Source organism: Dendronephthya gigantea, unplaced genomic scaffold (genome assembly GCF_004324835.1).
Source record: "Dendronephthya gigantea isolate DGI-Jeju-01 unplaced genomic scaffold, DenGig_1.0 000033F, whole genome shotgun sequence".
NCBI lineage: Eukaryota > Metazoa > Cnidaria > Anthozoa > Malacalcyonacea > Nephtheidae > Dendronephthya > Dendronephthya gigantea.
Window position 1 is genome coordinate 266,234 of NW_021163043.1, and position 27,876 is coordinate 294,109.

Consider the following 27,876-nt stretch of genomic DNA (forward strand, 5'->3'; position numbering starts at 1 on the left):
TAACTCGATCGAAACTAAACGACAATGCATACACGCATATTCTTTGACTTTGTACTCGGTTCTGACTCAGAACTTAACCCCAGTCTCCCCAGTGTGTATTGGAATCATTAAAGTTTTTCCACGTTGTAGAAAGCATGAAAGGGGAACTTTTAATTCTTCCATACACGTCGTTTTTTGGATCAACGTATTCAATGCACACACAATCTGGTTGATCTTTTTAAATCGAGAATATCTCGCGTCAACGATGGGGCGTGAATGGCATTTTATTACTCGTTGCGAATTTGCAAAACAATTCGTTGCAGAGAAAGAAGTCGTAACTCTTGCACCTGTGGCTCTTCTGCCAATCCCACCATGCAGGTTTTATCAACGAAGCCGTGGTGAAGAAAAATTTAGGAGCCGCGTCGCTGCATTAAGGCGGATTTCCACTTACAGCGAAATCGTTTGCTGGCGAAATATTTGCATATTTTCTTTTGAATTGAGAACACTCAAGTCGCACTAATCTATAAGAAAATATGCTAATATTTCGCTAGCGAACGATTTCGCTGTAAGTGGAAATACATATTCGAATTGGTTGAAATTTGACAGCACCGTGATCAAATTTTTAAGCCAGTAATATAATGCATTTGATATAGATAACACCATTTTGATGAATTTTGAAATGATAATTCATTTGACTCTCTTGCAATTTATGTTGAAAAAAAGACTACAGCATTAAAGGTAGCTTACTACTAATACATTATTCTATCAAGACACTTTTTCCGTTTTCCGTTTACAACCGTTCAATGATGAAACACCTTAATTGCCGTAAACAATGGCCGCACTCCAACAAATAAAGCACCAATCTGCAGTGCAACCTCGAGCCACACGACGTTTGCTGCCACTGGACTTCTGACATCGATCTGGATGGATCTCTAAACCGACTGTGCATTCCTTTGTCTTCCTGCCAGCAATACGATTCTGAATCTCTTTCACGGTGGTTGAAAAGATTTTCAGATTTTTCAATTTCTCTGGCAAGCGTTGTTCAAGGACTCCTTCCCAGAACATGACTCGAGAACAATCATCGGTGACCTTGTCCCCGAGCCGGCGCGAAGCGCCGTGCGAGGGTACTAATTCCGCTGGGAGATTTATTACACCCGGGTATTCTGACAGAACATAGCGGAATCCAAAGTTGCTCAAATTCTATGTCGTGGACCGTGGACCGTGGACGTTCAATGGTCATGGTACTTGTGCGCATGCGTGAAATGCGAACGAGTGTAGACTGGTAATCAACGAACGTTCTGATTGGCTAAGACAGAAAGTTTGTAATTCAATGAGAACGTCAGCAATTTAACTGTCATTTCGTAAACATTTTTGTAAAAGCGTTTCATAAACTTTGTGCAAAGAAAGTAAAACGAGAAGAAACAAGATATATGAAGCATGACAGATAGCAAAGATGAACGTGGATACAGTCAAAACAAAGCCGTGTAAGAGGAATAATTCATAATCTGCAAGCTTATAAATGTTTTCAAAGACAAAGGGTACGTGTTTATTTTGTTTATCTCGTACTTGTTTCGCGGTAAGAATGAGCCGTATTTGTATACTTTTCAGCTTTGTATGCCGTTCATTTGTTAAATTTTCAGTTTTTCTGCAAACGCATAAACCTGTGAAGGGCTATTACACCTTTGCTTTAACTTCAAAAATTGTTTTTGAAAGTGTAATTTGAATTTTGTATCAAAAATACACACTATATTTATAAAGTATACTAAAACTTTTAGCCGCCGGCGTTGACTGCAATTACAGAATAAAATAACATTTGAAGTTTTTTCTTTGTCTGTGAAGATTTTGTACTGTTTTAATCGTTTCAAACTTTGATTTTAAACCGTTACTTAATTGCTGGCATGGTATAATGCAGCAAAATTGAACGGGCAATGTTTACACTAGCTTTGTGATTATTTTTGTATTGAATGATGGAAACTTTAAGACTGATTTGAGTTTTGTGTCATTTCATAATATAAGTTTAGATCAGGTTAACTCAGGAAATTGTGTACTTGGTTTGAAATAGCGAGGGGTTGCTGCATGCATGTATTTCTAGTAATAGATGGTTCTCCTTTTCTTTTTCTCTCCATTTTCATCCGTTTCAAAGGTGGTCTCCTCGGTTCTCTTAAAACCATATTTTTCCAGATCCGCTTGCTTCATGTATTCTTCCATCTCCTTCTCAGTCAATTGTAAATTCTCGTCAAAAACTCGAAGCACGTCACTTTCTCCTCCATAAACTAAAATTGACATACGATAAACTGTTCATTCTGTATTGTAATGCATGTTATATATATATATATAAAAGTTTGGTTTAGTTTATATACTTTATACTGGTTGTGTGCAGGATAGATTAACTCAGGAGTGTTTGTAATGCATTGATTATAATGTTTGTAATGAGATTTGTGATCCAGAAGTACTTCAGCTGGTAGAAGGTAACTTCACAATGGACTATTGTGGCATACCTGATTCAGAGAGACATACGACCAGAGCAACAAATAATACAATGCAAAGTTTCATTGTCGGATTCACTTTAACTTTCATCAATCTTCAATCTTCCTTCCTCTTCGGTAGGTTTTCCAAACTGGAATATGGATTGAGTTCGCAAACATCTCACTTTTATGCTTTCGATATGCCGGAAGCTGAGACTCCATGATCTCTAGTGAGATGTATTGCTCTCCAGATAAAACGATTTCCATGCGGTAACAATAAAACCTTCCACAATAATAATTGTTTACTTTTGAAAGCGAGTTGCAAGGTCAACATGCCCAAATATGTCCAAAGAAGCTGAAACAAATGCCACACCAATGAGATGACGAAATTTGGGAGGATTCGAGCCTCGTTTTATTTACTCTCAGTAAAAACAAGTTTTTAAGTTGATTGACAAGTTATGCTGGAACTCTGTGATGTTTTGCAGAAATTGTGAAAACATTCGTAAATCTTTCAGTATTGCAAGTTTAGCATTTTATTTAAGGTGTTTCTATGAGAATGATGGACAAAATTTGAAAAGAAAAAACACAAAAAGTTGGATCTTAAAGAACCAGACCCGAAGACTCATAAATTTGATTTCCACTCAACACAATATGACATCATAAAGTGTCATTGTCAAGAAGTAGGCGGTTCTTATCTCTGCAACGAGTTGCAAGGTCAAAATGTTCAACAGGTCTAAAAGAAGCTGAATCAAATGCCACACCACGAGATGACGAAACTTGGGAGGATTCGAATCTCGTTTTATTTACTCTCAGGAAAAATAAGTTGTGAGTTATAATCACAAGTTATGCCAAGACTATGTGATGTATTGCAGAAATTGTGTAAACATTCGTGAATCTTTCAGTGTTGCAAGTTTATGTTATTCATTGCTCAACATAATGTTGGTGTTTCTATGAGAACGGTGGAAAAAACGTAAAAAGAAACGTAAAAAAGAAAACACACAAAAAGTTGGATCCTGGAGAACCAGACCCGAAGACTCGTAAATTTATTTCCACTCAACACAATATGACATCATAAAGTGTCATTGTGAAGAAGTAGGCGGTTCTTATCTCTGCAACGAATTGTTTTGCTAATTCGCAACTCAACGCAAAGCTTCTTCAAGTTGAATTTCATCTTCAACCAATCTGTACTTTTTTTCCCTGTTAGTTTAATCTGTTAGTTTTTTTCCTTAATTTGAGCGAGTGGCCCTTCACCCAGTTTATTCTGAAGATAAACAGAAATTTGCACAGAAACTGGGGGCGATGGATATGTGAAATATATATTTGTATTTGTATTGCTAATACGTACGGAAATGAAATTCAGTGGGAGGAATTATAAAAATATGCCAACAGATCATGCAAGGAATCGTATTATAAAGTTCGTGAATAAATGTCACCTGCAGATGAAGTTGGATCCAGTTTGAATCGGCCCAACAGAATATGATATATTTGGACTTCCAGTTCTGATATTTCATATCTAGCCTATTTTGAAGATAAACATATAGAAATTTGAAACTTGGGTCATTGATATGAAAATTGTGCCTTCGGATTAAATGAAATGCAGAGAGTACGAATCGTGAGGATGCCCAATAGATGAAGGAAAAGAGTTGGTGAACAAATGTAACCAATGCTGCATGTGACCCGCTTCTGCGATGGCAGAATTTTCCCAAGACTCTGACAACAATAATAGTTTCATCTATGATGACAGAATATTCACAACTACTTCCTTGTTGACTTCCCTAAGTCAGTTGCAAGGTCAAAATCCCAAAAAAAAGCTGAAACAAATGCCATACCACAAGAATGACGAAATTTGGGGGCATCCGAGTCTCTTTTATTTTCTCTTTAGAAAAACAAGTCAAAATGAGACGAAATGAGGTCGAGTGATGACCGAGTTTGTTGTAAGGATCTGTATGAGGGCCAAGAGTCGAAGCGCATTAAAAGTGTACAGTGCACTTGTACGTATATAGATCAGAAATCTCTATATGACACAACTCATTAAATATCCGAAAGAATATAGACCTGAAGTTAAGGGAGATGAACATTGTCATGCTTTATACTCCGTCACTCCGATGATGTTACATAACAATGTTCAGTATTAGTATTTTTGCACAAGTGAATATAACAGATCCTACATTCTGATTGGTCAAATTCGTGCATGTGATCACAGCACGAATCTACGAGTCTTAATAGACCTTTGAGGTGCTTACGTCATGTCGGTCTCGAACAATAAATCGCAATGCAATCTGGGAAACAAGTGGGACAAAATTGTATAGATAGAAAACTGTGTGACGTAAGCACTTCAGAAGGCTATTAACTATAGCCATAAGAGTGGATATACTTGTTGCAGAAAATTTAAACCCACTGAACTTTCATGTAATTTGCGAATCTGTTTTGAATCAGTGAGTTTAGCAACGTTCTGCCTACGTTCAAAGAACAGAAACTACAGTTGAAACCCGAAAATTTTGACGTAGCTGTATAGGAATACACACTGAGATGTTTGTCTTCCGGTGCTTTCAAACACAAAGGCAACAAGCTGGTAAACCAAATAGGATTTCGTTGTTTCATTGTGGTTACATGAAATGCAATATTGAAACATTTCATTTTTTATCTTGGGAAAAATATTTTACATTTTCCCGTCTGTACCGACGCGCTTCGCTCTAAATATTTTTTCCCCTCAAGTGTTGAATTATACCCATGCAAATTGCTTGTCTGCGATTTAACTGAATTATTATTATAGACATAGTCGCCTGGCGCTTGCCAATTTTCGCGGCGAATATTCCGAAAACGGAAAACATAGCCATGCATGCAAAGTTGGTGAATTTTGATCCAAGCTAAACAACACTGCACATGCACATATTCTGTGTCATCCATCAAAACTATACAAATGAACGCATATTCTGCATGTGTACTCCATCAAAACTATACGAATGAACGCATATTCTGTGTCATCCATCAAAACTATACGAATGAACGCATATTCTGTGTCATCCATCAAAACTATACGAATGAACGCATATTCTGCATGTGTACTCGATCAAAACTATACAAATGAACGCATATTCTGCATGTGTACTCGATCAAAACTATACAAATGAACGCATATTCTGCATGTGTACTCGATCAAAACTATACAAATGAACGCATATTCTGCATGTGTACTCGATCAAAACTATACAAATGAACGCATATTCTGTGTCATCCATCAAAACTATACGAATGAACGCATATTCTGCATGTGTACTCGATCAAAACTATACAAATGAACGCATATTCTGTGTCATCCATCAAAACTATACGAATGAACGCATATGCATGTGTACTCGATCAAAACTATACGAATGAACACATATTCTGCATGTGTACTCGATCAAAACTATACGAATGAACGCATATTCTGTATGTGTACTCGATCAAAACTATACGAATGAACGCATATTCTGCATGTGTACTCGATCAAAACTATACGAATGAACGCATATTCTGCATGTGTACTCCATCAAAACTATACGAATGAACGCATATTCTGTGTCATCCATCAAAACTATACGAATGAACGCATATTCTGTGTCATCCATCAAAACTATACGAATGAACGCATATGCATGTGTACTCGATCAAAACTATACGAATGAACACATATTCTGCATGTGTACTCGATCAAAACTATACGAATGAACGCATATTCTGTATGTGTACTCGATCAAAACTATACGAATGAACGCATATTCTGCATGTGTACTCGATCAAAACTATACGAATGAACGCATATTCTGCATGTGTACTCCATCAAAACTATACGAATGAACGCATATTCTGTGTCATCCATCAAAACTATACGAATGAACGCATATTCTGTGTCATCCATCAAAACTATACGAATGAACGCATATTCTGCATGTGTACTTCATCAAAACTATACGAATGAACGCATATTCTGTGTCATCCATCAAAACTATACGAATGAACGCATATTCTGTGTCATCCATCAAAACTATACAAATGAACGCATATTCTGCATGCATGTGTACTCGATCAAAACTATACGAACGAACGCATATTCTGCATGTGTACTCGATCAAAACTATACGAATGAACACATATTCTGCATGTGTACTCGATCAAAACTATACAAATGAACGCATATTCTGCATGTGTACTCGATCAAAACTATACGAATGAACGCATATTCTGCATGTGTACTCGATCAAAACTATACGAATGAACGCATATTCTGCATGTGTACTCGATCAAAACTATACAAATGAACGCATATTCTGCATGTGTACTCGATCAAAACTATACGAATGAACGCATATTCTGCATGTGTACTCGATCAAAACTATACAAATGAACGCATATTCTGCATGTGTACTCGATCAAAACTATACGAATGAACGCATATTCTGCAAGTGTGCTCGATCAAAACTATACGAATGAACGCATATTCTGCATGTTTACTCGATCAAAACTATACGAATGAACGCATATTCTGCATGTTTACTCGATCGAAGCTAAACGATAATGCATACACGCATATTCTTTGTACTCAGTTCTGACTCAGAACTTAACCCCAGTCTCCCCAGTGTGTATTGGAATTATTAAAGGTTTTTCACGTAGTAGAAAGCATAAAAGGGGAACTTCAAAATGTATTTTTACATTTTGACAAACCTTTAATTCTTCCATACACGTCGTTTTTCGGATCAACGTATTCAACACACACACAACCGGGTTGATCTTTTAAATCGAGAAAATCTCGCGCCAACGATAGGGCGTGAATGGCATTTTATTACTCGTTGCGAATTTGCAAAACAATTCGTTGCAGAGAAAGAAGTCGTAACTCTTGCACGCGTGTGGCTCTTCTGCCAATCCCACCATGCAGATTTTATCAACGAAGCCGTGGTGAAGAAAAATTCAGGAGCCGCGTCGCTGCATTAAGGGGCTGTTTACATGAGCCCGGTTACCCGAGATTCAACGAAGCTTAAGAGAACTTTGAGGTATTGAAATAAATCTTTATGACACCAAACAAGCACATGCTATTGTTGTGGTGATTATACGACAGCCAGGATCATGACTGTTATCTGCTTATTTCAATACATCAAAATCATCTCACACTTCGTTGAATCTCGGGTAACCGCGAGCTCATGTAAACAGCCTCTGAGGCGGATTTCCACTTACAGCGAATCGTTCGCTAGCAAAATATTTGCATATTTTCTTTTGAATTGAGAGCACTCAAGTCGCACTTATCTATTTACGCTGTTAAAATTCAAAAGAAAACATGCTAATACTTCTGAAGCGAACGATTTCGCTGTAAGTGGAAATCCGCCTTTACTGGTGCACATCGTTCCGTCGATACAACAATGAACACCGTCATGGAATGCGATTCGCAATACATATTCGAATTGGTTGAAATTCGACAGCATCGTAATCAAATTTTTAAGCCAGTAATAATAATAATAATAATCAAGTTTTTTTTAAGTTTAAGTTTCTATATATTTCATAATGCATTTGATAAAAATAACACAATTTTGATGAATTTTGAAATGATAATTTATTTGACTCTCTTGCTATTTATGTTGAAAAAAAGACTACAGCATTAAAGGTAGCTTACTACTAGTACATTATTCTATCAAGCACTTTTTCCGTTTTCCGTTTACAACCGTTCAATGATGACACACCTTAGTTGCCGTAAACGATGGCCGCATTCCAACAAAAAAGGCACCAAGGGCAACCTCTAGCAACCCGACGTTTGCTGCCACTGGACGTCTGACATCGATCTGGATGGATCTCTAAACCGACTGTGCATTCCTTTGTCTTCCTGCCAGAGATACGATTCTGAATTTCTTTTACGGTGGTTGAAACGATTTTCAGATTTTTCAATTTCTCTGGCAAGCGTTGTTCAAGGACTCCTTCCCAGAACATAGCTCGAGAACAATCATCGGTGACCTTGTAATAGATGGTTCTCCTTTTCTTTTTCTCTCCATTTTCATCCGTTTCAAAGGTGGTCTCCTCGGTTCTCTTAAAACCATATTTTTCCAGATCCGCTTGCTTCATGTATTCTTCCATCTCCTTCTCAGTCAATTTTATATTCTCGTCAAAAACTCGAAGCACGTCGCTTTCACCTCCATAAACTAAAATTGACATACGATAAACTGTTCAATTCTGTATCGTAATGCATGTTATAAGTTTGGTTTAGTTCATATACTTTATACTGGTTGTGTGCAGGATAGATTAACTCAAAAGTGTTTGTAATGCATTGATTATAATGTTTGTAATGAGATTTGTAATGCAGGAGTACTTCAGCAGGTAGAAAGTAACTTCACAATGGACTGATCTATTGTGGACTGACCTGATTCAGAGAGACACGCGACCAGAGCAACAAATAATACAATGCAAAGTTTCATTGTCAGATTCACTTTAACTTTCATCAATCTTCAATCTTCCTTCCTCTTCGGTTTCCAAACTGGAATATAGATTGAGTTCGCAAACATCACACTTTTATGCTTTCGATATGCCGGAAGCTGAGACTCCGTGATCTCTAGTGAGATGTATTGTTCTCCTGATAGAACGATTTCCATGCGGTAACAATAAAACCACAATAATAATTGTTTACTTTTGAAAGCAAATTGCAAGGTCAAAATCCCCAAATATGTCCAAAAGAAGCTGAAACAAATGCCACACCAATGAAATGACGAAATTTGGGAGGATTCGAGTCTCATTTTATTTACTCTCAGTAAAAACAAGTTGTAAGTTGATTGACAAGTTACGCTGGAACTCTATGATGTTTTGCAGAAATTGTGAAAACACTCGTGAATCTTTCAGTATTGCAAGTTTAGTATTTTAGGTGTTTCTATGAGAACGATGGACCAAATGTGAAAAACACACAAAAAGTTAGTAAATTGTACGACTAGTAAACTATACGAATGAACGCATACTCTACATGTTTACTCGATCGAAGCTAAACGACAATGCAGCATCCTGCAGCATACATATTCTGTGTCTCGATCAAAACTATATACGAATGAATGCATATATTCTGCATGTTAACTCGATCGAAACTAAACGACAATGCATACACGCATATTCTTTGACTTTGTACTCGGTTCTGACTCAGAACTTAACCCCAGTCTCCCCAGTGTGTATTGGAATCATTAAAGTTTTTCCACGTTGTAGAAAGCATGAAAGGGGAACTTTTAATTCTTCCATACACGTCGTTTTTTGGATCAACGTATTCAATGCACACACAATCTGGTTGATCTTTTTAAATCGAGAAAATCTCGCGTCAACGATGGGGCGTGAATGGCATTTTATTACTCGTTGCGAATTTGCAAAACAATTCGTTGCAGAGAAAGAAGTCGTAACTCTTGCACGTGTGGCTCTTCTGCCAATCCCACCATGCAGATTTTATCAACGAAGCCGTGGTGAAGAAAAATTCAGGAGCCGCGTCGCTGCATTAAGGCGGATTTCCACTTACAGCGAAATCGTTCGCTGGCGAAATATTTGCATATTTTCTTTTGAATTGAGAACACTCAAGTCGCACTAATCTATAAGAAAATATGCTAATATTTCGCTAGCGAACGATTTCGCTGTAAGTGGAAATACATATTCGAATTGGTTGAAATTTGACAGCATCGTGATCAAATTTTTAAGCCAGTAATGTAATGCATTTGATATAAATAACACCATTTTGATGAATTTTGAAATGATAATTTATTTGACTCTCTTGCTATCTATGTTGAAAAAAAGACTACAGCATTAAAGGTAGCTTACTACTAATACATTATTCTATCAAGACACTTTTTCCGTTTTCCGTTTACAACCGTTCAATGATGAAACACCTTAATTGCCGTAAACAACGGCCGCACTCCAACAAATAAAGCACCAACCTGCAGTGCAACCTCGAGCCACACGGCGTTTGCTGCCACTGGACTTCTGACATCGATCTGGATGGATCTCTAAACCGACTGTGCATTCCTTTGTCTTCCTGCCAGCAATACGATTCTGAATCTCTTTCACGGTGGTTGAAAAGATTTTCAGATTTTTCAATTTCTCTGGCAAGCGTTGTTCAAGGACTCCTTCCCAGAACATAGCTCGAGAACAATCATCGGTGACCTTGTAGTAGATGGTTCTTCTTTTCCTTTTCTCTCCATTTTCATCCGTTTCAAAGGTGGTCTCCTCGGTTCTCTTAAAACCATATTTTTCCAGATCCGCTTGCTTCATGTATTCTTCCATCTCCTTCTCAGTCAATTGTAAATTCTCGTCAAAAACTCGAAGCACGTCACTTTCACCTCCATAAACTAAAATTGACATACGATAAACTGTTAAATTCTGTATTGTAATGCATGTTATAAGTTTGGTTTAGTTTATATACTTTATACTGGTTGTGTGCACGATAGATTAACTCAGGAGTGTTTGTAATGCATTGATTATAATGTTTGTAATGAGATTTGTGATCCAGAAGTATTTCAGCTGGTAACTTCACAATGGACTATTGTGGCATACCTGATTCAGAGAGACATACGACCAGAGCAACAAATAATACAATGCAAAGTTTCATTGTCGGATTCACTTTAACTTTCATCAATCTTCAATCTTCCTTCCTCTTCGGTTTCCAAACTGGAATATAGATTGAGTTCGCAAACATTTCACTTTTATGCTTTCGATATGCCGGAAGCTGAGACTCCGTGATCTCTAGTGAGATGTATTGTTCTCCTGATAGAACGATTTCCATGCGGTAACAATAAAACCACAATAATAATTGTTTACTTTTGAAAGCAAGTTGCAAGGTCAAAATCCCCAAATATGTCCAAAAGAAGCTGAAACAAATGCCACAACAATGAGATGACGAAATTTGGGAGGATTCGAGTCTCATTTTATTTACTCTCAGTAAAAACAAGTTTTAAATTGAGTCAAACGTTATGCCAGAGCTCTGTGATGTATTGCAGAAATTGTGAAAACATTCGTGAATCTTTCAGTATTGCAAGTTTAGTATTTCATTTTAGGTGGTTCTATGAGAACGATGGACAAAATGTGAAAAGAAAACACACAGAAAGTTGGATCCTGGAGAACCAGACCCGAAGACTCATAAATTTGATTTCCATGCACTCAACACAATACGACATCATAAAGTGTCATTGTCAAGAAGTAGGCGGTTCTTATCTCTGCAACGAATTGTTTTGCAAATTTGCAACTCAACGCAAAGCTTCTTCAAGTTGAATTTCATCTTCAACCAATCTGTACTTTTTTTTTCCTGTTACTTTAATCTGTTAGTTTTTTTCCTTAATTTGAGCGAGTGGCCCTTCACTCGGTTTATTCTGAAGATAAACTGAGATTTGCACGGAAACTGGGGGCGATGAGTATGTGAAATATACAATTTTACTTGTATTGCTAATACGGAAATAAAATTCAGTGGGAGGAATTATAAAAATATGCCAACAGATCATGCAAGGAATCGTATTATAAAGTTCGTGAATAAATGTCACCTGCAGATGAATTTGGATCCAGTTTGAATCGGTCCAACAATATGATATATTTGGACTTCGAGTTCTGATATTTCATCTAGCCTATTTTGAGGATAAACATGCATATAGAAATTTGAAACTTGGGTCATTCATATGAAAATTGTGCCTTCGGAAATGAAATACAGAGGAGTACGAATTGTGAGGATGCCCAATGAAGGACTGGTAAAAGAGTTGGTTGAACAAATGTAACCAACGCTGCATGTGACCCGCTTCTGCAATGGCAGAATTATCCCAAGACTCCGTCAAAAAAAAATAGTTTCATCCAATGACAGAAGGTCAACAACTACTTCCTTGTTGACTTCCCTAAGTCAGTTTCAAGGTCAAAATCCCCAACAGATCCAAAAAAAGCTGAAATAAATGCCACATCACGAGATGACAAAATTTGGGAGGATTTGAGTTTTGTTCTATTTACTCTCAGGAAAAACAAGTTGTGAGTTATAATCACAAGTTATGCCAAGACTATGTGACGTATTGCAGAAATTGTGTAAACATTTGTGAATCTTTTAGTATTGGAAGTTTATGTTATTCATTGCTCAACATAATGTTGGTGTTTCTATGAGAACGGTGGACAAAACGTAAAAAGACACGTAAAAAAGAAAATACCCACAAAAATTTGGATCCTGCATGGAGAACCAGACCCAAAGACTCATAAATTTGATTTCCACTCAACACAATACGACATCATAAAGTGTCATTGTCAAGAAGTAGGCGGTTCTTATCTCTGCAACGAATTGTTTTGCTAATTTGTAACTCAACGTAAAGCTTCTTCAAGTCGAATTTCATCTTCAACCAATCTGTACTTTTTTTTCCTGTTAGTTTAATCTGTTAGTTTTTTTCCTTAATTTGAGCGAGTGGCCCTTCACTCGGTTTATTCTGAAGATAAACTGAGATTTGCACGGAAACTGGGGGCGATGGATATGTGAAATATATATTTGTACTTGTATTGCTAATACGGAAATGAAATTCAGTGGGAGGAATTATAAAAATATGCCAACAGATCATGCAAGGAATCGTATTATAAGGTTCCTGAGTAAATGTCACCTGCACATGAAGTTGGATCCAGTTTGAATCGGTCCAACATAATATGATATATTTGGACTCCCAGATCTGATCTAGCCTATTTTGAGGATAAACATATAGAAATTTGAAACTTGGGTCATTCATATGAAAATTGTGCCTTCGGAAATGAAATACAGAGGAGTACGAATCGTGAGGATGCCCAATGAAGGACTGGTAAAAGAGTTGGTGAACAAATGTAACCAACACTGTATGTGACCCAAAATCACCAAACCAGCAAGAACTGCGATGCCAAACTTCATTTTCTCGACTGTTTTATCTTCTACTTTCTTCAGATTTTCTTTCTTCAATTTCTTCAAAGCCAAACTCAAATTGATCTCAGCTTGCCGAACACACGACTTTTATGCGGTCGATGTAAAAATTATATCTTGTCTTGAAAATATCTATCTTGAAAATATTGACTGGCATTATCTTCCTTCAGCTGGTTTCTTCAGGTAGACGTTCGTTTATTTACCATTCACAAGTAATTAAATCTCTAAGGGCGTGGCGAGAATGTCAGGATTTGAGGTATCAATGTGCTAATGATCAGCTATTCAAAAAAAATGTCCAAATCTTCCTTCCGCATCTGGGCCTACTTTTTACCCAACGTTTTTGCTCAACCGAATACGGCCAACTGCATTTCACCCCCCTGCCCTCAACACAGGGAAACTCGATTTTTATGTGGACTTAATCTGGCTCTTGTGCCATCCATGGCATCACCTCGTATAAGGCAGCATATATTAGGTGACGCAGAGCGATGAAACTGTATGTAAAGAAAACTTTAGAAATAGCAAGTATTATTTGCAAAATATTTTAATATATATGTATTACAGTAAAAAAATTGTGAGTTTTTCATCTCAAGGTGGTATATGTCTGGGACATTGCACAATATTTGGACGTTGTTCATGAGTAAATATTTATACAAGATTTATACCAAAGATCAAGTTCAAATGCATGTCTGTGAATTCTTAATTAAACTCAGATCTCAGTGGGTTTTTAAATTTCTGAAGATTCTGATGGACCAATTCTGCTACATCACTACCAACAACAGCAAGTCAATCCGGCCTGGTTTTTTTACATGTGACCGGCCACCGGCAGTTCTAAGGCCAACACAGACAGGACGCGATTTTTCAGTTTTTCGTTTTCCAAGAGCAAATAAACTTGAAGTTACTACAATATTATTGTAGATACTTTACGATAATACATTTTGACTGCTCTGGCGTCAATAGAATCCAATTAAATTTATATGCTTCTGAAAACGGAAAATTCGCGTCGCGTTGCCGTATCCTGGAGAACCAGACCCGAAGACTCATAAATTTGATTTCCACTCAACACAATATGACATCATAAAGTGTCATTGTCAAAAAGTAGGCGGTTCTTATCTCTGCAACGAATTGTTTTGCAAATTCGCAACGAGTATTGCAACTGAACGCGAAGCTTCTTCGAGTTGAATTTCATCTTCAACCAATTTGTACCTAGTTTTTTTTCTTAATTTAAGCGAGTGGCCCTTTATCCAATTTATTCTGAAGATAAATTGAGATTTGCACGGAAACTGGGGGTGCTGAATATGTGAATTGTACATTTGTACTTGTATAATACGGAAATGAAATTCAGAGAGAAGGAATTAAAAAAAGGAACATAGTATTGACGCCGAGATAAGGGCGAATTTAGTAACTGAACGCTCTGTGTAGTTAAATTCACGAGAGGTATATTCACGAGAGGTAAAAATTCAGGAGCTGTCGCTGAATCAATGCTTGTTTAGAGTTTTATTAAAAAACCAAGTCTGAGAGGCAGCTAGTAAGCTGAATTGTACAGGACTTGTTACAAGTTTAGTATATATTAAAACTATATATATTAAAAACTATCATGATAAAGAGTTATTATGAACTACGATACTGGACGGGATAAACGAATTACGAAGTCTACTAGTTCTACAATTAATAAGATCAATAATTTATGTTGATCATTACGTAAATTATAATTACGTATGTCTTCCCGTCTATTAGGAATAAGACTGAACAGCTTGTGTTTTGGTTCTGCAGTTTATTAAAATACGATTGACATAATTCGTTTCTTCGTTTGTTCCGCCGATAGAGCAATGAACACCATTATGGAATGCGATACGCAATACATATTCAAATTGGTTGAAATTTGACAGTATTGTGATCACATTTTTAACCGTGATTGCGTCCGGTACGAAGCCAGTAAAGTTTCTTCTTAGACAACCTTCCCCAGCGCTTCCAGGAAGACGTTTTTCATAACCCCAAATCCAGCATTTGGGCTAAAATTTCAGCCGTATCGCTGCTTTTCTAATACAGTTCCGCGTCATAGCGACATGTTGGAGACTAGCGCATGTATATTTTAAAATCTTACTCACACTCAAAACTCATTGAGGGGAAGACTTAATCACAATCACCTCGTAAAAACTCGCTGACGGTATTTCCCTTCGAATACTAGAGCTTGATTTTCATTATTCAATCTTTTCATTGAACTTTACATTTTCATCATTGACCAGAAATAACCAGAATTTTTATTGTATACCCTCTTTTTAAAATATATGCGATAATCCCTGAAAATATCTTGAAAATTCTCAAGATCCTAATTTCTTTTCAGTGCTATCGGTTCAAAAACACATTAATATATTAGAGTAATTTTTAAGGAGAGAATATAATTATTAAGACTTCAAGAACCGGGTACCTATATACTTCACAACGCATTTGATAAAAATAACACAATTTTGATGAATTTTGAAATGATGATTTATTTGACTCTCTTGCTATTTATGTTGAAAGAAAGACTACAACATTAAAGGTAGCTTACTACTAGTACATTATTCTATCAAGCACTTTTTCCGTTTTCCGTTTATAACCGTTCAATGATGACACACCTTAGTTGCCGTAAACGATGGCCGCACTCCAGCAAACTAAAATGCACCCACGGGCACGAGCAATACTACGTTTGCTTCCACTGGACTTGCGACGTCGATCTAGATGAATCTCTAAACCGATTGTGCATTCCTTTGTCTTCCTGCCAGAGATACGATTCTGAACTTCTTTTACGGTGGTTGAAAGGATTCTCGGATTTTTCAATTTCTCTGGCAAGCGTTGTTCAAGGATTCCTTCCCAGAACATGACTCGAGAACAATCATCGGTGACCTTGTAGTAGATGGTTCTCCTTTTCCTTTTCACTCCATTTTCATCCGTCTCAATGGTGGTTTCCTCGGTTCTCTTAAAACCATATTTTTCCAGATCCGCTTGTTTCATGTATTCTTCCATCTCCTTCTCAGTCAATTTTAAATTCTCGTCAAAGACTCGAAGCACGTCGCTTTCTCCTCCATAAACTAAAATTTACAAACGATAAACTGTTCAATTCTGTATTGTAATGCATGTTATAAGTTTGGTTTAGTTTATATACTTTATACTGGTTGTGTACACGATAGATCAATTCAGGAGTGTTTGTAATGATTTGATTATAATGTTTGTAATGAGATTTGTAATGCAGGAGTACCTCAGCTGGTAAAAAGTAACTTCACAATGGACTGATCTATTGTGGACTGACCTGATTCAGAGAGACACGCGACCAGAGCAACAAATAATACAATGCAAAGTTTCATTGTCGGATTCACTTTAACTTTCATCAATCTTCAATCTTCCTTCCTCTTCGGTTTTCAAACTGGAATATAGATTGAGTTCGCAAACATCTCACTTTTATGCTTTCGATATGCCGGAAGTTGAGATTCCAAAAGCTCCAGAAAGATGCCTTGTTTCCTGATAAAACGATTAATTTCCATGCGGTAACAATAAAACCACAATAAAAATTGTTTATTTTTGAAAGCAAGTTGCAAGGTCAAAATCCTCAAATAGGTCCAAAAGAAGCTGAAACAAATGCCACACCAATGAGATGACGAAATTTGGGAGGATTTGAGTCTCGTTTTATTTACTCCCAGGAACAACAAGTTTTAAGTTGAGTCACAAGTTATGCCAGAACTCTGTAATGTATTGCAGAAATTGTGAAAACATTCGTGAATCTTTTAGTATTACAAGTTTAGTACTTTATTTTTTTTCCATATAATGCAAGTGTTTATATGAGAACGATGGACGAAATGTAAGAAGAAAACACACAAAAAGTTGGATCCTGGAGAACCAGACCCGAAGACTCGTAAATTTGATTTCCACTCAACACAATACGACATCATAAGGTGTCATTGTCAAGAAGTAGGCGGTTCTTATCTCTGCAACGAGTTGTTTTGCAAATTCGCAACCGAGTATTGTAACTTAACCCGAAGCTTCTTCAAGTTGAATTTCATCTTCGACCAATCTGTACTTATATAGTTTTTTCCCCGTTTTCGTTTAAACAGTAGGGACTTTAAACATGTAGGACAGGAACACGACGACGGCAACTATATCAATACAATGCTTCATGATTGAAAAGAAATGAATTATCAAATACCTATGGGAGCTTTAGACATGATCTGCGTTCTGTTTACAACGGCAAAACGTCGTTTATTACGTTTTATGTAGAACGTCTGCATTTCAGGACCTAATGAGCGCTACCTCGAATTAGGCTCTATAGAATTGTCCCTAAACGTAAACACAATGTTTTCAACATCTTATATTAAATTATTACAGTTGATAATATAGAACAACGCTTTATCATAACATTTATTGAAAGGAGTATTCCAGCGACGTCGTCGTCGTGTTACCGTCCTCCTACATGCTTAAGATTCCTAATGAATTATGGCCCTTCACCCAGTTTATTCTGAAGATAAACTGAGCCGGATTTGCACGGAAACTGGAGGCGATGGATATGAGAATTGTACATTTGTATTGCATATTAACGAAAATGAAATTTAGAGGGAAGGAATTATAAAAATATGGCAATAGAGTTCGTGCACATAAGTTGGATCCAGTTTGAATCGGCCCAACATATAATATGATATATTTGGACTTTGAGTTCTGTCATTTCATCTAGCCTATTCTGAAGATAAACATAAGGAAATTTGAAACCTGGGCACTGATATGAAAATTCTACTTGAATATTTTCGAAACGTAGAGAACATGAATCGTAAAGATATGCCAATAGATTAAGGATCATTGAAAAGAGGTGAATAAATGTAACTAGCACTGCATGTGACCCGCGATGGAAGAATTTTGACTGTGGACAAAAAAAGTTTTTACCATCAAAACTACTTTCTTGTTGACTTCCCTATAAGTCAGTTGCAAGGTCAAAATCCCCAACAGATCCAAAAGAAGCTGTAACAAATGCCACACCACGAGATGACGAAATTTGGGAGGATTCGAGTCTCGTTTTATTTACTCTCAGGAAAAACAAGTTGTAAGTTGAGTCACAAGTTATGCCAGAACTCTGTGATGTATTGCAGAAATTGTGTAAACATTCGTGAATCTTTTAGCATTGCAAGTTTATGTTATTTATTGTTCAACATAATGTTGGTGTTTCTATGAGAACGATGGACAAAACGTGAAAAGAGAGACGTAAAAAAGAAAAAACACAAAACGTTGGATCCTGAAGAACCAGACCCGAAGAGTCATGAAATGAATTTCCACTCAACACAATATGACATCATAAAGTGTCATTGTGAAGAAGTAGGCGGTTCTTATCTCTGCAACGAGTTGTTTCGCAAATTTGCAACGAGTATTGCAACTCAATGCGAAGCTTCTTCGAGTTGAATTTCATCTTCGACCAATCTATTTCCTTAATTCGAGCGGGTGTCCCTTCACCCAGTTTATTCTGAAGATAAACTGAGATTTGCACGGAAACTGGGAGCGATGAATATGTGAAATATACATTTGTACTTGTATAACAGGGAAATGAAATTTAGAGGGAAGGAATTATAAAAATATGGCAATGCCAATAGATTTCGTGCACATAAGTTAGATCCAGTGTGAATCGACCCAACATATAATATGATATATTTGGACTTCGAGTTTTGACATTTCATCTAGCTTATTCTGAAGATAAACATAAGGAAATTTGAAACCTGGTAATTGATATGAAAATTGTACTTGAATATTTTCGAAACGCAGAGAACACGAATCGTAAAGATATGCCAATTAGCCAATAGATTAAGGATCATTGAAAAGAGGTGAGTAAATGTAACTAGCACTGCATGTGACCCGCGATGGAAGAATTTCGACTGTGGACAAAAAAGTTTTTACCATTGAAACTACTTTCTTGCTGACTTCCCTATAAGTCAGTTGCAAGGTCAAAATGTTCAACAGATCCAAAAGAAGCTGAAACAAATGCCACAACACGATATGACGAAATTTGGGAGGATTCGAGTCTCGTCTTATTTACTCTCAGGAAAAACAAGTTGTAAGTTGAGTCACAAGTTATGCCAGAACTAACTGTGTGATGTATTGCAGAAATTGTGAAAACATTCGTGAATCTTTTAGTATTGCAAGTTTATGTTATTTATTGCTCAACATAATGTTGGTGTTTCTATGAGAACGATGGACAAAACGTAAAAAGACACATAAAAAAGAAAAAACACAAAAAGTTGGATCCTGGAGAATCAGATACGAAGAGTCATTAATTGAATTTCCACTCAAGACAATATGACATCATAAAGTGTCATTGTCAAGAAGTAGGCGGTTCTTATCTCTGCAACGAATTGTTTCGCAAATTCGCAACGAGTATTGCAACTCAACGCGAATCTTCTTCGAGTTCAATTTCATCTTCGACCAATCTTCTTTCTTAATTTGAGCGAGTGGCCCTTCACCAGAGTTCGTGCACATAAGTTAGATCCAGTTCGAATCGGCCCAAAATATAATATGATATATTTGGACTTTGAGTTGTGACATTTCATCTAGTCTATGCTGAAGATAAACATAAGGAAATTTGAAACCTGGTCATTGATATGAAAATTGTACTTGAATATTTTCGAAACGCAGAGAACACGAATAGTAAAGGTATGCCAATTAGCCAATAGATTAAGGATCATAGAAAAGAGGTGAATAAATGTAACTAGCACTGCATGTGACCCGCGATAGAAGAATTTTGACTGTGGACAAAAAAATTTTTACCATCAAAACTATTTTCTTGTTGACTTCCCTGCAAGTCAGTCGCAAGGTCTAAATGCTCAACAGATCCAAAAGAAGCTGTAACAAATGCCACACCGCAAGATGACGAAATTTGGGAGGATTCGAGTCTCGTTTTATTTACTCTCAGGAAAAACAAGTTGTAAGTTGATTGACAAGTTATGCCAGAACTCTGTGATGTATTGCAGAAATTGTGTAAACATTCGTGAATCTTTCAGTATTGCAAGTTTAGTATTTTATCTTAGGTGTTTCTATGAGAACGATCGACGAAATGTAAAAAGAAAACACACAGAAAGTTGGATCCTGGAGATCCAGACCCGAAGACTCATAAATTGAATTTCCACTCAACACAATATGACATCATAATTAAGTGTCATTGTCAAGAAGTAGGCGGTTCTTTTCTCTGCAACGAGTTGTTTTGCAAATTTGCAACGAGTATTGCAACTCAACGCAAAGCTTCTTCGAGTTGAATTTCATCTTCGACCAATCTATTTCCTTAATTCGAGCGGGTGTCCCTTCATCCAGTTTATTATGAAGATAAACTGAGATTTGCACGGAAACTGGGGGCGATGAAGATGCATGAAATATACATTTGTACTTGTATTGCTAATACGGAATTGAAATTCAGTGGGAGGAATTATAAAAATATGCCAACAGATCATGCAAGGAATCGTATTATAAAGTTCGTGAATAAATGTCACCTGCAGATGAAGTTGGATCCAGTTTGAATCGGTCCAACAATATGATATATTTGGACTTCGAGTTCTGATATTTCATCTATAGCCTATTTTGAAGATAAACATACAGAAATTTGAAACTTAGGTCATTCATATGAAAATTCTACTTTCGGAAATGAAATGCAGAGAGTACGAATCGTGAGGATGCCCAATAGATGAAGGACTCGTAAAAGAGTTGGTGAACAAATGTAACCAACACTGTATGTGACCCGCTTCTGCGATGGCAGAATTTTCCCAAAACTCTGACAACAATAATAGTTTCCTCAAATGACAGAATGTTCACAACCATTTCCTTGTTGACTTCCCTAAGTCAGTTGCAAGGTCAAAATCCCCCAATAGATCCAAAAAAAGCTGAAACAAATGCCATACCACGAGAATGACGAAATTTGGAAGGATTCGAGTCTCTTTTTATTTACTCTTGGGAAAAACAAGTTGTAAGTTAATCAAACGTTATGCAGAAACTCTGTGATGTATTGTAGAATTGCGTAAACATTCGTGAATCTTTCAGTATTGCAAGTTTATTTTATTCATTGTTCAACAGAATGCAGGTGTTTCTATGAGAACGATGGACAAAACGTAAAACGATTATACATAAAACGTTGGATCCTGGAGATCCAGACCCAACGACACATCAATTTGATACCCACTCAATATAATATGAACCAGAGCCGTACTATCAGGAAGATCATTTTAAAAGCAAAGTTTGGACGTTTCTTAAAAATCCCGATTCAAGCATTTGAATAAAATCTGTTCGGCGTCGTAATCCGCATGTTAAACTGAACACTCCCAGAGTTCTCAAATATCGCCAGTCGTAAGAACAGCGCGGAGGGGGTTAAGGCGAGTCTTGCGACCTTGATGGTTTATGCGTCAATATTTTATTCAGGGACATAGGAGGCTGGAGGACGGGTGTTGTGTTTAGGGGCACGGCAATTTATTTTTGGAAATTTAGAACTGGCGGGAAAAGTTCACTTTTCAAATGGTGATTTTTCTTATCACTTTGAAAGTCGGGAGGGGGGGACACTGACTAGGCGCATATATACACCCTGACTTTACTGAATTGTTGTATTTTATTCAGTGGCGCCGCCAGCAATTGTTTTTGAGGGGCAAATTCTGGGGAAGGTTCAGAATGAATTGAATTTTTACTTTAGAGTTTTAGTAAATTTCAAAATTGTTAACTTTCTTCCGTTTCATTGAATTTGGACAAATCTGAAAGCCGATTCTAGAAATCATTGGGTCACTGCCCCCCCCTCCTTGCCCCCCTCCCTTGCCCCCCTCCTTGCCCCCCCTCCTTGCCCCCCTCCCTTGCCCCCCCTCCTTGCCCCCTACCTTGCCCCCCTCCTTGCCCTCCTCCCTTGCCCCCCTCCTTGCCCCCCTACCTTGCCCCATCTCCTTGCCCCCCTCCTTGCCCCCTCCTTGCCCCCTACCTTGCCCCCCCTCCTTGCCCCCCCCCTTGCCTGCGCCACTGATTTTATTGTGAGAGTCACAAGTTTAATCATCTTGAATGATGACTAAAAGTTTCAAGGCCCTGAAACTCGGTGTCACACTTAGTATCGGTCAGAAAAGCAAGAGGCTGAAGGCTTCTATAATAGAAGATTGGAAACTCACCACATATAGTGGAAAAATCGACGAGGTCAAATCAATTCTTTATGTATTCAGTAACAATGATAAAATAACACGAGTCAATGCAACGATCATTTATTAATCCAACTACTGCTGTCTATATTGACAGAAATACTACAGAGATAATCAAATGTAGATTATTAGTACAAGTATCTTATATTCCTTAGTTGCCGTAAACGATGGCTGCACCCCAACAGATACCGCACCCATTGCAAGCTCTAGCCACACGACGTTTGCTTCCACTGGACTTGAGACAGCGACCTGGATGGATCTCTAAACCGACTGTGCATTCCTTTGTCTTCCTGCCAGCAATACGATTCTGAATCTCTTTCACGGTGGTTGAAAAGATTTTCAGATTTTTTAATTTCTCTGGCAAGCGTTGTTCAAGGACTCCTTCCCAGAACATGACTCGAGAACAATCATCGGTGACCTTGTAGTAGATGATTCTCTTTGTACTTTTCTCTCCATTTTCATCCGTTTCAGTCGTGGTCTCCTCGGTTCTCTTAAAACCATATTTTTCCAGATTCGCTTGCTTCATGTATTCTTCCATCTCTTTCTCGGTCAATTGTAAATTCTCGTCAAAAACTCGAAGCACGTCGCTTTCTGCTCCATACACTAAAAATGACATACGATGAAATATTTTATAATATAAAATTTATAGTACGCGCGTGCTGATTGGTCGAGAAGCGTGTTTCGATAACTGTATAAACTGAAGGGAATTTTCCCGCCGAAATTGACAAGCGAGGCAATGTAATGAGAATTTGTAATTAAATCGAATTTGTAATTGAATCGAATTATAATATTTGTACAAAAATCTCTTTTGAGTTATATTATAAACAAAATAGAAAACATTTCCCGTGTTTCTAAACAGTATAGAAACACCCGTGGGAGTTTGGGAGAACGAGAAATAATCAGTGGGAATACGAGCCCGTAGGGCGAGTAGTTTATTCCATTAGTTTATTAAACATTCCAGTAGTTTATTAAACATTCTAAAAGATCCAAAACCTTTCGCTTTTGACTGTGCAAAGGAGTAAGATGTTAGCCTTGAGTCTAAAGTTCTTAAGTCTAAAGTCTCTCTTACGACCATAGAAAACCATACTTAGAATCTCTGAAGATATTTTCATTTTTTAGATAATGAAAGTGGTAATTTTAGGAATATAGAAAGATACAATACGAAACACACCTGATGGGGAAGAAAAAATCACCAAAGCAACAAAAATTGCGATGCCAAACATCATTTTCTCTCCTGATTTAAATCTTCTTCAAAGTCTTCTTTCTTCAAGTTCTTCTTTCGGACAAAACTGCATATGAACCAGCTTGCCAAACACCCGTCTTTTATGCTGTCGATATGGAAATTAGCCGGGATGCCTCGTCTTGAAAGTTACTGACTGACATTTTCTTCCTTCAGCTGGTTTCTCATGCAGGTAGCTTTTAGTTTATTTACCATCGATAAACATGTTACATATGAACAAACAGTTTGATTTACCAAATTCCCCAGATAGTCTAGAGTCTTTCCAAAGGTATAGCAATTCAAATATTCAGGTCGATGACCACCATTTCAAGGCCATTTCATGCGCCGGAGTAATGTGTAGCACTTGTTGTATAGCATCTTTGTTCGAATGAGATATGCAATGTTCATAATCCAGGGTGGATTATATAATAATATAAAAGCAATTAAAACAGCGCTTTCCAGCATTAATCCGCCCCAAAATTGCGAAGATTAGTGTGATTAATAATAATATACTAATTAAATATTGTCCTTATGTAAAGTTTATTTTTTGTTGCGGCAATGTGTGTGGTTAGATTCCTTGAGTACTTTCACATTGGTCGAATAAATCGCCACCATCCACCATCCTGCCTGTTAATTTTGGATCCTATAGCTGTGCCTCTTATAAATGTACATTAGGAGGTTGCAATAAGTCGCATAAGTTAGATCGGAAATTGTAACAACATTTTGCACACGAGTCACGATGCTGGTTTTTCAAGATAGTCGTAGTTTAACTGTATTTTTAACAGTATATATATATATATATATATATATATATATATATATATATATATATATATATATATATATATCAACAAATTACAATCTTAAAATTTTTTAAAATTTTATTTCGCTACACTGTGTTTCACGTACTTCTACCATAGGTAGCCCAGCACTCGTGGTCCGCGCGCGTACACGCTACTCAGTGATTAGCATATATTAATTTATCCTAAGGTTGGCAACTTTATCACAAATTATCAATAATATATCACATACATACATGTCAAACTTCGATAAAAACTGAAAAACTACCACAAAATACTGCAAAATTAATAAATATAAATGAACTTGGATATATTTTCTAAATTTCGACATAGTTTTTAGCTTCAAAATGTATTGGGAAATACGGAAATTTGTTCATTTAAAATAAAGTTTTTGAAAATATATTGTCGAAATTTTCTTGTCGATAGGCGGGATCCAATTTACTCTACATTACGTCACCTTCGGAGTCAATCGGAGAAATCCCGAGTCAATCCTATTGGCTGCTGAAAAGTCGGAAAATTTCCGAAGATTGCTCCATGAGAGAACAGCCAATAGGATTGACTCGGGATTTCTCCGATTGACTCCGAAGGTGACGTAATGTAGAGTAAATTGGATCCCGCCTATCGACAAGAAAATTTCGACAATATATTTTCAAAAACTTTATTTTAAATGAACAAATTTCCGTATTTCCCAATACATTTTGAAGCTAAAAACTATGTCGAAATTTAGAAAATATATCCAAGTTCATTTATATTTATTAATTTTGCAGTATTTTGTGGTAGTTTTTCAGTTTTTATCGAAGTTTGACATGTATGTATGTGATATATTATTGATAATTGTTGATAAAGTTGCCAACCTTAGGATAAATTAATATATGCAATCACTGAGTAGCGTGTACGCGCGCGGACCACGAGTGTTGGGCTACCTATGCTTCTACCGTGTACGATCATCAGGCGATTACTAACACGCAATTAAGATGTAACGGTTATGCACACGCGTTTCTGATTGTTAACGCAAGCGCTTAAATGTACCAGTTTGCGCGCGCTTAACATAACAGGCCTTAAAGCCAAATCTATGTCGGCATCTACTGAATATTTCAGATCTTTTGTTCAACGACTCTTCTTTATTAGATAACATGATAAGCCTTTTTTCCTCAATACACAGCGGGCAAACATTCAAACATTATATATATATATATAATTGGGTAAAACTTGTTCGTGATATGATTATTATATCGATCTCATCAGCTAGGCGGCGTTTGGTAATAAAAATATAATCTCAGAAAAACAAAGCTTCCTTTCAGCTGGTAACGCTATTCTAAGGCACTGGGGGTGGACGGTTGTATTAATGAGTCACCTGGAATATTATGCACTGAATATGTAGTTAACCACTATAAACAGTATATCTTTGGATTAATTAAGGTTAAAAACATTTAGTTTGCTTGTTGAATCAAACGATAGACTTGCTTTCTATTTTGAACTTTATATTCACCGTTTAAGCTGAACGGGCTTGATACAACCGGCCCCTGGTAAATATTTAGAAAGCGAATTAGATAATTCAAAAGTCTGACAGACTACAGTTGAAGGGGATTAGCAAGGAAGATGATTATATTACATAACAAGATTCAGTTAGAGCCGAAATAAATGAAATCATCTGTTGTGTTTGGCTAAATCGAGAGCCACATGGCAATCAAATAATCTAGGACTAAGCTGGTTAGATCTCTCCAGCGATGTGTAATTTCAAAAACACATTTAATGGATTAACAACTTAACCTTTAGGTTCGACTGCAATGGGACGGCCACACATCGACATAATCCCGAGTGTTTGACAATATATACAATAACAAATGAAATTGGTATATGATAAGGCATATACGGTATTGTGCATTTTTGACACTAACAAATGAAATTCGTTTTAATGAAGTAAGTGGCACTTTTTAATAGGAAAAGTTGGAAATACGCATACATGATAGCATTTATTATTAAAATGATTTAATTTGTAGTAAATATATGTCGCCTTTGCCAGACTCCGGATAGGATGGGAACAGTTTTTCATACATATAGTTTTCTCCCTTACCATACATGCATATTATAATATTCGTTGAAAGATGCATGGCACAGTAATGAAACTAATCATAGCGTTATCTAATGTCTAAAGCAATTTTCTTGCAGCAACCGTTATATATAAGTGAGAAATAAACAATATGCTTGTGCTAAATACAAATGAGTTTTTTCAGCTTATTTCATTTATGCTGAGAAATTACACTACTATTAAAATAAACTACAGAATTATTCATCGATCAGCTCTTAGTCCCCAATTAAGTCCATTTTCTAAGCCCTTTAAGGCCTCAATCAACAGTATTAAAGGTTGACCCAGCAGACAACATGCTTCGAACAGCCAGAGATACTACGTTTGCCCCAGTCGTTGCCGTTGAAGTTTTTCCTAAGCAACCTTTTGGATGTAATTCCATGAAAAGACCGGCGTTAGGGATGGTGTGTGCTTGCATAATTTTTTCATGCATGTCACAATGACAGAGTCAGGGCAGGCACCTCCTTCTCTATATCCTTCGGAAGTCAGTTCCAAATGCCAGAACAAGTCAAAGAAACGAAAACTCGAGAATTGCTTCAAGGCTTTCTTTCGTCATCTACTTTCACAGTTTCACTCAAAGAAAGTATTAATTAAGGACGAGCCACAAATTGAATGAAAAAGCGGCAGCAGTACCGAACTGGATAAAGAAGTGGATCCCAACATTCGCATTGCTAAGTTAAATTAACGTTGCCAAACGATATTCAGCGATGGAAAGATACAAAGGGAAAGAATTTTTTTAAACAATGCATCGCTTTTACGATTTGCAATAATTTAGTTCCCATTTGACTTTAGTTTAATTTCATATTGAGGCTTTATTGTGAATTGAATAAGGGCAAAAATTCCACTCCATTATAGAAGGATCATTATGCCGTCATATAGGAAATTGCATACCGTCTGAGTTGTGAGAGAAAAGGAGGTTTGGAATCACAGGTCAAGAAACAGATGTCTGAATGCAACGCAATCAAAAAACAACAACAATATTTGTACATAAAGAATATGTATTTTTATTTTAAACAATTCATTGGCCTTTTCCCTTTTCCCTTGTTTCCACTTTGCGCCTTGTGACACTCGCAACTTTGGCTTGTGACACGGGACAATCTGCGCGCTTCTGGTGAAAGCGGGGGCAGTCGTTGCCTCGGCGTTAACGAAAGCATGATTTTGGAGACGAATGGGCTGCAAACAGTTTTCAATTACATGGCAAGTTTCAGCCCGAGTTGTGTTATGACACGTCAGAATTACTTCAAAACCAGGCTGAAATTTCAGCCCGGGCTGAGTTTGTAAAGGCTGGTA

General features: G+C 36.9%; 2 protein-coding genes across 2 annotated transcripts; both read right to left on the reverse strand.

Annotated features, from left to right (window-relative positions):
* Positions 1–780: 780 nt before the first annotated feature.
* On the reverse strand, positions 781–8,932 carry LOC114525180. The gene is made up of 3 exons (XM_028546403.1): positions 8,827–8,932; positions 8,387–8,608; positions 781–1,031 (listed from the first exon to the last, which is right to left on the reverse strand). The coding sequence occupies exons 1-3, from the start codon at positions 8,903–8,905 to the stop codon at positions 796–798; spliced, it is 537 nt and encodes a 178-aa protein (XP_028402204.1). The 5' UTR covers positions 8,906–8,932; the 3' UTR covers positions 781–795.
* A 13,608-nt stretch (positions 8,933–22,540) lies between these two features.
* On the reverse strand, positions 22,541–23,792 carry LOC114525219. The gene is made up of 2 exons (XM_028546445.1): positions 23,653–23,792; positions 22,541–23,084 (listed from the first exon to the last, which is right to left on the reverse strand). The coding sequence occupies exons 1-2, from the start codon at positions 23,705–23,707 to the stop codon at positions 22,633–22,635; spliced, it is 507 nt and encodes a 168-aa protein (XP_028402246.1). The 5' UTR covers positions 23,708–23,792; the 3' UTR covers positions 22,541–22,632.
* Between the last annotated feature and the right edge of the window lie 4,084 nt (positions 23,793–27,876).

Excerpts from the sequence above, each read along its gene's own strand:
- LOC114525180 (XM_028546403.1), bottom strand. The coding sequence starts at position 8,905 with ATGAAAGTTAAAGTGAATCTGACAATGAAACTTTGCATTGTATTATTT. Across the intron at positions 8,609-8,826 it reads CGCGTGTCTCTCTGAATCAG|TTTATGGAGGTGAAAGCGAC; the intron begins GTCAGTCCACAA and ends TGTCAATTTTAG. Across the intron at positions 1,032-8,386 it reads TCGAGCTATGTTCTGGGAAG|GAGTCCTTGAACAACGCTTG; the intron begins GAGTCCTTGAAC and ends TGTTCTGGGAAG.
- LOC114525219 (XM_028546445.1), bottom strand. The coding sequence starts at position 23,707 with ATGATGTTTGGCATCGCAATTTTTGTTGCTTTGGTGATTTTTTCTTCC. Across the intron at positions 23,085-23,652 it reads GATTTTTTCTTCCCCATCAG|TGTATGGAGCAGAAAGCGAC; the intron begins GTGTGTTTCGTA and ends TGTCATTTTTAG.